The sequence below is a fragment of the Lissotriton helveticus genome, chromosome 3_1, assembly GCF_964261635.1.
Source record: "Lissotriton helveticus chromosome 3_1, aLisHel1.1, whole genome shotgun sequence".
In the NCBI taxonomy this organism is placed as follows: domain Eukaryota; kingdom Metazoa; phylum Chordata; class Amphibia; order Caudata; family Salamandridae; genus Lissotriton; species Lissotriton helveticus.
The window spans coordinates 1,960,782,019-1,960,794,844 of NC_136061.1; the positions used below are offsets into that span (position 1 = coordinate 1,960,782,019).

The 12,826-nt window shown below is 42.5% G+C and overlaps 1 protein-coding gene across 1 annotated transcript in view; it reads left to right on the forward strand.

Moving 5' to 3' along the window:
* The window catches only part of LOC144824030 (zinc finger MYM-type protein 1-like), a 41,208-nt gene extending 28,628 nt beyond the window's left edge, over positions 1 to 12,580 (forward strand). The window contains exons 2-3 of the mRNA XM_078683066.1: positions 8,807 to 8,926; positions 9,434 to 12,580. Of these exons, the coding sequence (XP_078539192.1) occupies positions 9,459 to 11,555 (2,097 nt within the window). The 5' untranslated portion in view covers positions 8,807 to 8,926; positions 9,434 to 9,458 and the 3' untranslated portion in view covers positions 11,556 to 12,580. The remainder of the gene's footprint in view (positions 1 to 8,806; positions 8,927 to 9,433) is intronic.
* The last annotated feature ends 246 nt before the right edge of the window (positions 12,581 to 12,826 follow it).

The following is a 12,826-nucleotide window of genomic DNA, read 5'->3' on the forward strand; positions in this document are numbered from 1 at the left end:
AAAATGGAAAGATAGCACGCGTAAAATTCTACTCTAAATTGGTACTAAATCACATTCTACAGTGGGTAGAAGAATTTCAAATAAGAGTAATCGATGTCGATCCTTTTATGCCGGTAAAAATAGACGGCCAAAGTTGCCAAGGGTTGTTAACCTATCAGGGATCAAATGCATATCCCTCGGGCAGTCTTCCTGTAAAGACTGAAGAGTTGAAAATATGTATACAAAAAAATAAGCGGCAGGTGACAGTTAATAACCCGCCCCCGATAAAACAAATTAGGGTAAAAGACGCTGATTTTGAGTGGAGCTGGCTACCCTCTATTCTGTCGAATAAAATTGGTCTTACATCCAGAATAAATCCAGATTTTTAGCGATAACTTAAAAATAATATCATGGAACGTTGCTGGTTTAACCCAGAGTTCCGATAAGTTGTCATTTCTAAACTCCTTAGATGCAGATATAATCTGCTTACAGGAAACCTGGTTGATAGGGAACTTGCCGGCTGTGAAAGACTATTATGTCCTTGAGAGTAATGCCATTCCCTCTACAAGAGGCCGAGCGAAAGGTGGGTTAGCTTGTCTTTAATTGGGTGGGCCAAGGACGCATTTGGGTGGGCCGCTGCGGGCTCGATTTGTCGCATATATGTCTAGGCAGGCCTGCTTCAGGGCCCTCCTTTACCTCTTCTTAGTCTTACAAGGCCCAGTAAAACTCACTCTTTTCCAAATCTCTTTTTAAATGTTATCACTCACAAAAAGTGCTTTTTCTATGTAATGTTCCTTTGATGGGAAGAGGAGGTTTCTGAGGTGGGAGTATCATGCAAGTGACACTTCTCTGGCTCCCTCTGTGTGAGCCTTCAGGGAGAATCCCTCTTCATTACTACCTCCACCTGACCACGGACTCTTCAACGCACTCCCTTACAAGCTTGATTAGCCACTATTCCTCTCCAGTGCACCTTATCTCAAAGATGACCTTGGGCCCCGCCCCATGTCAGGCACCATCTCCCGGTAAAAACATTAGTAAAATCACCTTCATACTTAAAACATTGAATAGAGCAATAAATATAATTAACACACACTTTAAAGTATGTTCCACAGTGGCCCTTATGGCCCGAGTGCTAATTAAATAAACAAAAACAGAAAGGCCATGACAGGCAGGGCCGGACTGGGAAGCGATACCGGCCCTGGCACAGTGCTCGGCCAGCCCCCCCCCCCCCCTTCCCCGGGGGGTTGGGGGTGCGACCGCGCTCTTTGCTAGGGCCGGTTTTCGGCCGATTTTGTTACAGGGCCGTTTTTGCAGCTATGCTGCAAAAACGGCCCTCTAACAAAACCGGCCCCCACCCATGCGGCCGACCGGGGGATTGCCCGGTGCCCGCAACAGTCAGTCCGGGCCTGATGACAGGGCCGGCTTCAGCGCTGATGCAAAAGTCTTTTTTGCCGCTGCACTAAAAACCTCTTTCTCCATAAATACCTTTACTACCACCTTCCAACAGTGTACCTCATCCGTCCATGCCCCCCTATTGACCTCTTCCTCGGATTCCCTCACTGCCACACGCCACAAGTGCCTCTCATCTCCCCATAGCCCCTCCCCTTTATGACCTCCTCCTCGGATTCCCTCACTGCCACCCTCCCCCAGTGCCCCTCGTCTCTCTGTAGCCCCTCCCCCTCATGACCTCCTCATCAGACTCCCTCAATACCACCATCCACCGGTGCCCCTCATCTCTCCCTAGTTTCCTCCACCCCATGACCTCCTCTTCGGACTCCCTCACTGCCACCCTCCACCAGCGCCCCTCATCTCTCTGTAGCCCATCCCCCTCATGACCTCCTCCTTAGACTCCCTCACTACCACCCTCTACCAGTGCCCCTCATCTCTCCCTAGCTTCCCCTCCACCCCATGACCTCTTCCTCGGATTCCCTCACTGTCATCCTCCAACAGTGCCCCTCATCGCTCCATAGCCCCTCCCACTACCTCCTCCTCGGATTCCCTCACTGGCACCCTCCACCAGCGGACCTCATGTTTACGTATCCCCTCCCTCATATGCATTTAATTTGTTGTATAATGCTGCTCATATCAATGTAGTGTGTGTCAGTACTTTACACCACGCACACACTTACAGAGACAATGAATCATGCAAATATGTAAATCAGTCTACAGGGAATGTCACATAAGCCAATGAGGATTACAAGGTGTAGGAATCATAGGTCATCCATTCTGGTGTAGTATATTTTAAGAGGGTTTGGTCTGGGGAAACACAACCTTAGGATTTAAAGAGTATTCCATGGGGGTCAGCTTTACTGATAAAAATGTATATCTGCCCAAACATACTCATTTTAGCAACATTAGAATAATGAAAAGACTAGGGAAGTTCTAACTATATCACAAAACAAAAAAAGCGAAGTTCTAATTATACCATTCATGTTTGTTTGCAGCTCTTTGGTGGCAGTTCGTTGTTCACTGCCTTTTGTTAAGATTGTAACTTCTGAAGTAACACAAGGATCTCTGTGACAAAGGCAGTAACCCACTGAGCTATCCACATAAAATACAGTGCGTCTGCATTTAAAAAATACTAACAGACAAACGATTGCTCTAAAGCAGGATCATTAATCACCAACTTTATCTGGATATTGCCATTTTGTATTGTTTTATTGTTGACCAGCATCGGCTATGATGAAATGATAAAAACTGTTTAAATGAAGCACATACGAAGTATGCGTCCTGCTGGGCCTGTGCAGATTTTAAAAAGAATTTTTTTTGTAACACATTCTCTTACCTACTCCATTAGTCATATTTTGTGTCACAGCCTTATGTGATAAGCAGCTGCAGGGGTCAGGGGGTGACTAGGAATAAACAGACCACTTTCCGCTGCGCTGCATAGAAAAAGAAATATCAACGCAGCAGGACAGGAGGCAAAGGTTACCAAAGGTTACCGTTGTCAAAGAAAGGATTTGTCCACTTTCACCATGCAGAGATGAAGGGGTGAAAAAAGTAAATAAAGCCTAATTAACATGTTAATGGTCTTTTAAAGACCTGTTAAGTACTTTGGTGCGGCTGCGATAATCTTAAACTGTCTGTGTGTGTGCGCCCGGGAAGCTGTCTCCCCGGGCTGACACACACGACCTGCGCGTTGCGCCTGCCTTAAAGCCCTCACTGCGAGGGCCAAGGCTCCTGTTTGGGTGGGCCAGGCTCATCTTTGGGTGGGCCGGGCCCACCCGGCCCACCCGCTAGAACCGGGCCTGCCCCAACCCCATTGTGCCTATCCAACCTATGCCGTCTTCCCAACTGTGTCCCTCGCATGGGCCTCGAATCCCCTCCTCTGGTAAACCTATCTGCTGCCGTCACTCCTTTCAGCAGGCCTCCGCTCAGTGGAGCAGGTACTCCGCCTCTCACCTGTGATGTTTTACCAAACCGTTTAAATTCGGGTGGGCGCCGAGGTACATGGCGGGATCACCTGAAGCGGGGCTGTTGTTGACTGGTATTTACGACCTTACACTGCCCAGTAGGCATATAAATAACAGGTGTTTTATTACCAAATCAACCGCATAAAGGTGAAAGGTTGGCTCCACTCACCTTGCACTCAAAACTGCAGGTTGCCCTCGGCTCTGTAGTGGGTACAACAACCCAATGAGCTATTTATTCACTCTAATTCCTATTCATGGTGTTGATAATAGGTACATATGCAAAACAAGCTTTCCTTGCACATGTGCACATGGAATCAATAAGGATTCCATGTGCACACGTACGGGTGGACAAAATGTGCACATGTACGGACAAGAGATGTGCACACGTGCGCTCATGGCGGCGTGCTTTCGTTTTCTCGATTCACGTGTTCTACAAATGACAGCATAAAAACGGCTGACCGTATTTATCCTTGGCATGTTTTCATCTCTCGAAATGAAGGAGGCGGATTTCAGCTGCTGTAATTACTTCTGTTGTGCATCGCTAACGTACGTAAGCCTCTTTGTTTCGTACACAATTGAGGCAGGCATTCACCTTTATTGTGTGCGTGGGCTGTGAAAAACAAATGTACGAACATGCCCTCTAATGAAGCATTGTGAGAGTGCAAATGTAATTGCCTGACTGATACAAATAACAGCACTTACTGTAATAAATACGCAGTGTGATTACACGTGGTGCTTGCTGCCCTGATTTTCCAGTCTGGCAGTATTTTACATTTGGACGCATTTTAAAACGCCAAGAGCTCTCCAAGAGCAACCGTGGGCGCTTCTATTATTTCAAAATCTGCTTATTCTGCTGTTACTAATTACAAAAAATATAACTGGGAACATCTGCTGGGGGCAGGTTCGTCTGTGAATTGATTGCAGTCTGAGCATCTGTGACTTCTTATCTCGCTACCCCACCCTTTCATCTTGTTTTTCCAGTCACTCCCCCAACCAGTCTCTTGCTTCTACTAAACCTTAAACTGCACTTCTCCATGTTTCTGCCCTGTCCCCATAAGCACCCCACCCTCCGTGCTTGCATGCGTCCTTCTTGAAACACGTAGACACCTTTAGTCTGGTGGCCACACGCAGTAAGTAATCCGCATTTATTCATTAAAATCATGTAATATTAAGAAAAAAACATTCCAAAAACAGCTGCCATTGATGCGCATTCATGCGCATGTGCTATGATGCACAAAGCAACCGCTCGTGCATCACAGCGTGCACGCATGAAGGCACACTAATGGCAGCCGTTTTAGAATGTGTTTTAATACTATTACACGATGGCCACAGAGTACACATGTATGAGTTAAGTGCGGGAGCACCAATGGCCAGCTTTTTAAAGATGAGACATGTTGGAGTGGCCAATGCTTCTAATACAAGCTCCTTGTCTGAAGAGCAAGGCCAAAATTACTGCCAATTTGCACAATAATGCAAACTTGTGAACTGATATTTGAAACTGAGCTACTGCCACTTAGCAGGTAGGTTGTGGACTACATTGGCTTTCACTACAAATGAAGATATAAAAAAGAAAGCATTAAGAGAAATTGGTGATCCCAAGGAATGCATTTTTAGGTCTCGTGACCTATCAATGCACGCAAGCGCATTGAGGGAGCGAGAATTCAAGTGCTGAAAACAATCGTGAAACCAAGGGTTTCGTTCGTGCGGTTTTCTTTAAGTTCACGTGAGCAAACAAGCACGCGCATTCACGGCCGCACAGCACATCAAAGGGCTTCGCCCAGCGTGCGCTCTGCGGCTTCTCCTCCCCTAACACGCTGGCATTCACGGCCACACAGCACATCAAAGGGCTTCGCCCAGCGTGCGCTCTGCGGCTTCTCCTCCCCTAACACGCCCCTCTCAGCTCTCCTGCCCCCATCCGGCTTCCCTCCGGCCACTCTCTAATTACCAACAGCCACCCAATCGCCCTACTACAGCAAGAAGGATGCATTGCAGTCTACGAGACCTACTGGTAACGCCAGTGCTTGTTATTTCCTGTTATTCGAATCCTAAATTAATTAGAACGCAGGCTGTCTTTGTGCACCGTGTGGAAGATATGGTTCCTGTATCTCCGTATGTGCTACTTTTGTCGTTTCTCATTTTGCTCTATTTAAGGTTTCAACCCTTGCATCTCACAGTCAATTATGAGTTTTTATTGTTTCCATTATAGAGGATCAAGAAGTTTTTTTAATTTAGTTATTTTGCCATGGGTTATCCTCTCCTTGTCATTCTTTAAGGATATTCATGCAATGGTTAGTTAGTTGCCTAATCGATCATTTCATATTTTTTTTTTACCACAGGCTCACTGTACTTTAGATACGTTTGATGCAGGGTGTTGAAAAATAAAATGTCTCGCATGTCTAGAAGGCTTACCTTGGTTCTGAGACTTTTCACAACAGGAGAATCACTAATACACGCGAAACGCCAATAACTGACATGTGACTAAACCATCATCAAAAGTAAAAAAAAAAAAAGTTTACATAAAGGTTACCATTTCCACAACCTCGTCCTCCAATGACTCCTCAAACAAATTAAATTCTGTTGGCCAATACTATTATCTAGTGGTATGCAATCTAGACTATCAAATGTGAAGCTTCACAAGTTTGTTTCATTACAAAATAATCGGGTGACCCATACTAGTCCATGGAACTGGGTAATGCTCGGTATAGAAAACAGTGGTCCAAGACTAATTGCCGTAGGAAGGTATTCATTAAGTCTAAATCTATGAACATAATACACATAGAACTCAAGTTACATTTTAAGTGTACCCCAGTAGTTTCTCAATTCAATTAAGTATATCCTCAAAAAGACACACAAGCACCATAAATAGCTACAATAGTGACTGTTCAATCTCACAGTTATTTTAACAGATCACTGTGGGGAACGTTTCAAAACAGAAACGAGGGTTGCTCCAGGGGGAGTGTGGAATCCTTTTTCCACACTCCCCCCTCCCCCGTTACACTTGCTGCACAGCTTTGTCCCTATGTGGCCACTATTACACTGGAACAAGAGCCTACACTTTTGGATCTCTTACTGTGACATTTCATAATTTAGAGGCCTCTTTATGTGAACCTCCTTTGTGACACTGACACGAGGACCTGCTCTTTGAGTCTCTACCCTTGTCTTTAACTGTAAAGTCTGGTTCCTTTGCCTCTTCCTGTAATATTTGTTTTGAAAAGGTGTTTTTTGTTTCTTCAAATACTCTAACTCCGCCCCTACCGGTGCAGCCCTCATCCACAAACCAGACTTTAATTTTGACCCAGAGAGAGAGTTTTTGATTACCCATGCTTTAGACCATCCAGAGGGCCCCCCTACACAATATATATTTCGAAATATTATGAAGGTCGGTGTATTGCTTTCACATTTCCTTTTTTGTCATGTTCTAATGGTGTGCTACTCCAAGGGTAGAAAGACTCAACATGAAGTGTCGTCATGGAAACCGCCTACTAAAAGGTCTTGTGCTTTCCTAAGTCCTAGTGTGTACAATATATTATACCTTACCATAGGATGTCCAAGTCCTTTGGATTTATTTCCATAGTGTAATCTGGACTGGGTTTTAAAAGATATAGAGTTGGTATCGCCAACCAGTCGATAGGAAGTTACCAGTAGCTCATGGAAATCTTGAGTTTATATTTCAGTCCATTTGGCATATTCTACAAACTGGTTTGCAAATTGGCCTTCATTTTGCAGTGTGATTGTATTATTTAGTTGCATCATTAAATGCCCTTTTCCAGGTAGTCACAAAAACTCCTGCATCAGTAAAACGTATAAAGCACGCAAGTACTTTGCGACCCACTGGGAATGGTGGCAAATACAAGAATTGAGACTTGTGAGGTAGAGCAAAAACCTCCACCCCTGCCTTTGCATTCCTTGAATGGTGACTTTTTTTGTGTTCAAATCTTTTTAATTTTTTATTAAGGAATGCAAGGAATGACAATACAGTAAGAAAAGTACAAAATGACAGTTACGGGTCAGCATAGTTAACCAATAACCTGGGTGACCAGCATGGTGCTAACAAAGCAAACAGGTATACATCGAACTGTCCGTAAAGAAGGCAGTGCGGATGATGCAAAGTCAACAACTGATAAAAGTGAAATGATGAGCACAAAATGAGGAGACCTTAAAAAGAAAAGAGAAAAGCAGGTGATGGGGGGGGGGGAAGAAAAATACTTTTTTAAATGCCCTTTCTTGTAAAGGGGCAAGGATGCTTTTTACAATATAAAAGTCAGCATTCAGGGAATTACTAGGGGAGGATGCGATACCACCCCATGTCTGGTTCAACACAGAAAGTGCCTTTAGTGCATTGTAACACACTCCTCGGACGCCTAATATGTGCTGGGTTCACCTGTTTGAGCCAATCCTGGCGCTGCTCTCATGCTAATTTGTCAACATAACAGCAAGGGAGCTTATTCTGGATATGCTCAGGGTATGCCGTTAAGAGTCTGTTCGGTGGTCCTTAATGAGGCAGCAGAGGGTGGCGTGGAGGCTCTGGTCCAGAGAGCATAAAGCCATGCAGTGATTTGCCATTTCTGTCCCTTTCTTTGTTCCTTCTTCGTGCACAGTACCGGCATTGCTCACGAGGGAGTGGTAGCGACAAGCTATAGTTAATCCTGCTAAGTTACAAAGGGTTCTTGCAATCACCTTTCCATCACTATTTAAAGCATAATTGCTGGAATTTAAAGACGGTGAAGGCCAGCCGCATCTCGTGTGTGGAATGGCTCCCTTTAATGTAATTGCGCAATCAAGCAATCTGGAGAGCAAATTCAAATCAGGCGAGCGTGTTGTCAGGAGATGATGTAGTAATCTAGAATATTAACACTTGCAGGGAGAATGTTGATTATTGAAGTTTGTCAGTTGGTTCTTGCTTCTCTGTGGGTGAGGTCTCTAATCCACCAGCTTTACAATAAAACAACCACAAACTTCACCTAGAACATTCACAGCCTGCTGGTTTAATTAATGGGCACCACCTCAGAGCGACTTGTGAGAACTTTAAACCAAGGTACGCGCAAATCCATAGATCAAATCAAAGCATGAGAACCCCTTGCAACTGAATCACCCAATCGACTCCCTTCAGCTACGATATAGCAATGACTATTACTTGGCTCTTCCCTGTACTGGGTCTACACTTGCCCCACTCCTGTTTATTGGGGTGTGAGGCTTAGTAGTATTGCCTCAGGATATGGTAATTAGTTAAATTGTCCTAACCATATGTGAGGACCAACAGTTGTGTGTATTACCATTTATTTGCGAGCACTAAAACTAGGGAACCTCTTCAAAGGAATCCCTTTTCACATAAGAGATTTTCACTTTGTAGTATGAACTAATTTGTCTGTAATGTATAATGTATGTGTCTAATTATGTAATCTTTTTCTTTTCAGCTTGGTAAAGCCTGAAGAAATGTACATAATTTCTTTGACGAATAAGTCTTGCACATAACGAAACCTCCTTTGCTGCGCTTGTTGTAGCTGAACTCCAAGCTACGAACTCCAAGTTTTAAAGTAAGAAAACTGATTCTATTCAATCTTTTTACATAGTAGTTAAGGTCTATGTACGTGGTCTACATAGTGGGCGTGATAGTATAATTGTGGAGATATGTGATCATTTTTGAAGACTGGAGTGTTCAGAGCTCAGTTGAGGACAATGAAGTGGCTGATTTAAGCATTCTGCTCCAACATTCCATGGTTTATCTTTGTTTCTTCATTTTTAATTAAAAAAAATCTACCCTTTGCTGATGGAATGTGATAATAGTCTTTAGGGCCTGCGGCCTTGGCTGTACTGGTTGTTAAAGGCCTTCTCCCTCGTTATAGGCCCCTGTCTGTATAGGCCTATATATCTGTTCAGAGCCTTCAACTACCGGAATAGACGGGGATAATGCTACGTTAATAAGTCATGCATTGAAAAAGGGAAATTGTACAGATATAATGCTAAAGTACTCAGTATATGCATTTAGAGAGAAATGTGAGTTGAGTTTTCATGATCTTACACATTATATTTTAATTTTACAGGTACCTTTATTATTGGCAAGAGACGATGAATACAGTAGAGCAGCTACTTGCAAAGTCATTCCATGCATTGAGTCATGAAAACAAACTAATTATAAAACGATTAGGACCTGACCGGCCAGACATACAACTACAACAATCTGCCATAGACAGAGGGAAGATATGCAAACGTACATTCTCAAAAACCTGGTACACAAAAGTTGATTGGCTTACAGGAAGTACTTCAAAAAATGCTTTGTTCTGCTTTCCCTGCTTGCTGTTTGGTGGTGACTTTAATTGGGCAAGAAAAGGAGTGACAGACTTGAAGCATTTGGCAATTATTATAAGGAAGCATGCACACTTGAAACGTCATATAGAAAACCTGACCAGACTGGGAATGTTGGGAGATGCAACCATTGAAGCCCACGTAAGCGACACATACCGAAGAGCAATATTGAAACACAATGAAGCAGTTGATAAAAATAGACGCATACTGTCAACATTAATTGATTGTATTCGTTTCTCTGGTGCTTTCGAACTTGTGTTTCGAGGGCATGATGAATCTGAAAGCTCCTCAAATCCTGGTATGGTAGATTTAAGTGCAAGCTTAGACCATGAAATGGAAGCATGTTTAGCAAATGTTGCAGTGTTAAAGGGCACCGCTAAAACCATACAAAACGAACTTCTTGAATGTATGCTACAGATTATAAGAAGCTACATTGTCCAGCAGTTAAAAACCACAGACTTTGTGGCTATTCAGGTTGATGACACCACTGATGTGGCCAATAAAACACGGGTCGCATTAATCTTTCGGTATATTGAAAATGACAAAGTAGTAGAGAGATTCTACAGTTTTATACATTTAGGAGACTCCATCGCAGAAACTGTTGCTACATCTATGCTCACTGAACTGGACTTGATTTTTCCAGAGCACTATGACAAGCAAAAACTAATTGCACAAAGCTACGATGGTGCTTCCGTTACAAGTGGAATTTTTGATGGAATACAGAAAAAAATTCAAGCTGTGTTCCCTAATGCTCATTGTGTACACTGTTACGCCCACCATCTACATCTTATTGTACAACAAGTAGTAGGCAAGATCTGTGAGGCATACATTTTCTTTATGGATGTAGCCAGCATTGCAGCTTTCTTCTCAGGTTCATCCAAAAGAACCAAACTACTTCAGGACATTGTGGAGAGTAGGGTTCCAAACGGATCTGCACCTTGTTTGAACTTTAACATGGTCACAGTCAACCTAATATATGAATGTAGGGTTGATCTTGAGAAATGTTTCAATACCATTGAAGCCAGTGGCGACTTTGAATACAAAAGTCGAAGTGAGGCCCGTGGCTTTGGTAGAACACTACAAGACAGGGAGTTCCAGTTCTTTCTGTTTTTGTTTCATGAAATAATGTCTCTTCTTTACAAATTCCATAACCAGCTACTAAAACATAATATAGAGACTGTATTTATACAAAGGGCTACAAATCAGTTTGTCACGGAAATGATCAAAGTTAGAGAAGGAATTGACAGTTTAGACAGCAGACTGCCAAAAGATTCTATTTTTTCAAATCATAGAAAAAACATCAGCAAACTGGTTCGAAATGCAAAGCAAATATGTGACATTATTGTTAAGCATGCAAAGGAACGTTTTCTTTTTACAAAGCATTTGATCAGTGCCACATTACTACATAGTGGCCGGTTTGCACATTATGATATTTCTTTCCCTGAGCAAGCACTGTGTGACGCTGTGGAAACTTATCCTATGCTCAACAAAGCGGATCTAAGAACAGAGTTAACTGTACTATATGGAATGCATGTCTATCGGCAGTCTAATGGTGTTGTTTCGTTGCTGGCTTTAATTCAAAAACTCAATATGGAAAACTCACTTCCAGAGACAGTAACTTTACTGAAAATACTCCTAACTACTCCCATGACAACAACTGAGTCAGAACGATGTTTTCCAACTTTGAAAAGAATCGAGACATTCTTGAGGAGCACCATAATAGAAGAAAGACTAAATGCTTTTGCAATGCTAACTATAGAGCGAGACCTTGTTAAGCGAATTCCAGACTTTAATATTCAAGTAATTGAGAAGTTTGCAGCTATTAAAGAGAGACGTGCTGATTTCATCTACAAGAAGTGAACAAAAAGTGTTAATCTTAACATTTCTATAATGCTGGCAGTTTGTGACCTGCTCTGTTGTACAGATATTGGAGTCTGTGAAGTTAGTGATGTATGCTAGGCTACAATCTGTCTCTTTTGCAAAATGGATGCTCTGATACTCCGTACTGAACATTTGAGACATTACATATTCCATATATTTGTTTTAGCAGCACCTATCTTATTACATTGTGTAGGTTGATACTGCTGTCTATGCAATTGCTATCTGGTCCAAAAAGACATGTTTCATTTTTGATTACTTTGTTCTGCTAGTTTGTTGTTGGATGTAATGGCACTCATATTTATAACATGTGGTTCTCCCAACTCGTGAATATAATGCAAAGTAAGATTCATTAAGATGTATCACTCCAGAGAGGAGTGTGCTAATTAGAAGATTAATATATGTATGTACTTGTGTAGCTGGAATCTGCCCACAAATGCAGGAAAGTTCTGGTCAGGGTCAAAGAAAGCAAACCATACAGTCAACTACAGACTGGACTGGTAACTGGTTAGTTGCTTTATTGTGATGTGGTGTTCTTTTGAGCAGTGTGTCTTCAAATCTTCCCAACACTGCAGCAGGTACATGATACATGGATTTTGTGCCTGGGCGCATAGTTGGAAAATGTCTGGGCCCTTATTTTTTTTCCTTTTGTACCCATAATCTGCAATGATGATGTCCTGGCTGTAGGATTGTGAGAGCTAGCAGAGGAGTGCCTCGGGTCATGTGGCTTTGCTGGCCCACTAAATCATTAATGTTTGTAATAATTTACCTGGTTTTGATGTAGTACACTGATGTGAGCTAATGGAGTTCCAGCAAGTTGGAGGGGTGGGTGTTGATGTGATCAGGCTTCTTCACCCCTTGCATATATCACTTTAAGTGCCTTGTAGGGCACCCTTTTTTTGTCTTGCTGTCTCCGTATGTCCAGTCCTGAAAATCTCACTAGCTTGTAATTTCTTAGTAGATTTAATTTGCAAATTAATTCAATAAAGAAATCTTTGAAGTACTAATAATTGTTATCTCAAAGGCAATTTGAGGTTTTCTGGGTATAGAACGAAGCAGCTATGTCCATATTATATTAAATGCCTTTACTGATGTCATTACTAGGCTGGGAGAAGAAAATGTCCAACGCGTTCTTATAAAGAGATCGGAGGCTCCCACCATGCGCGATATATATATATATATATATATTTAATACACTTGCATATAAGTACTAGCTAATGTTGCAATTTTTGATCAAAACATAATTAACATTT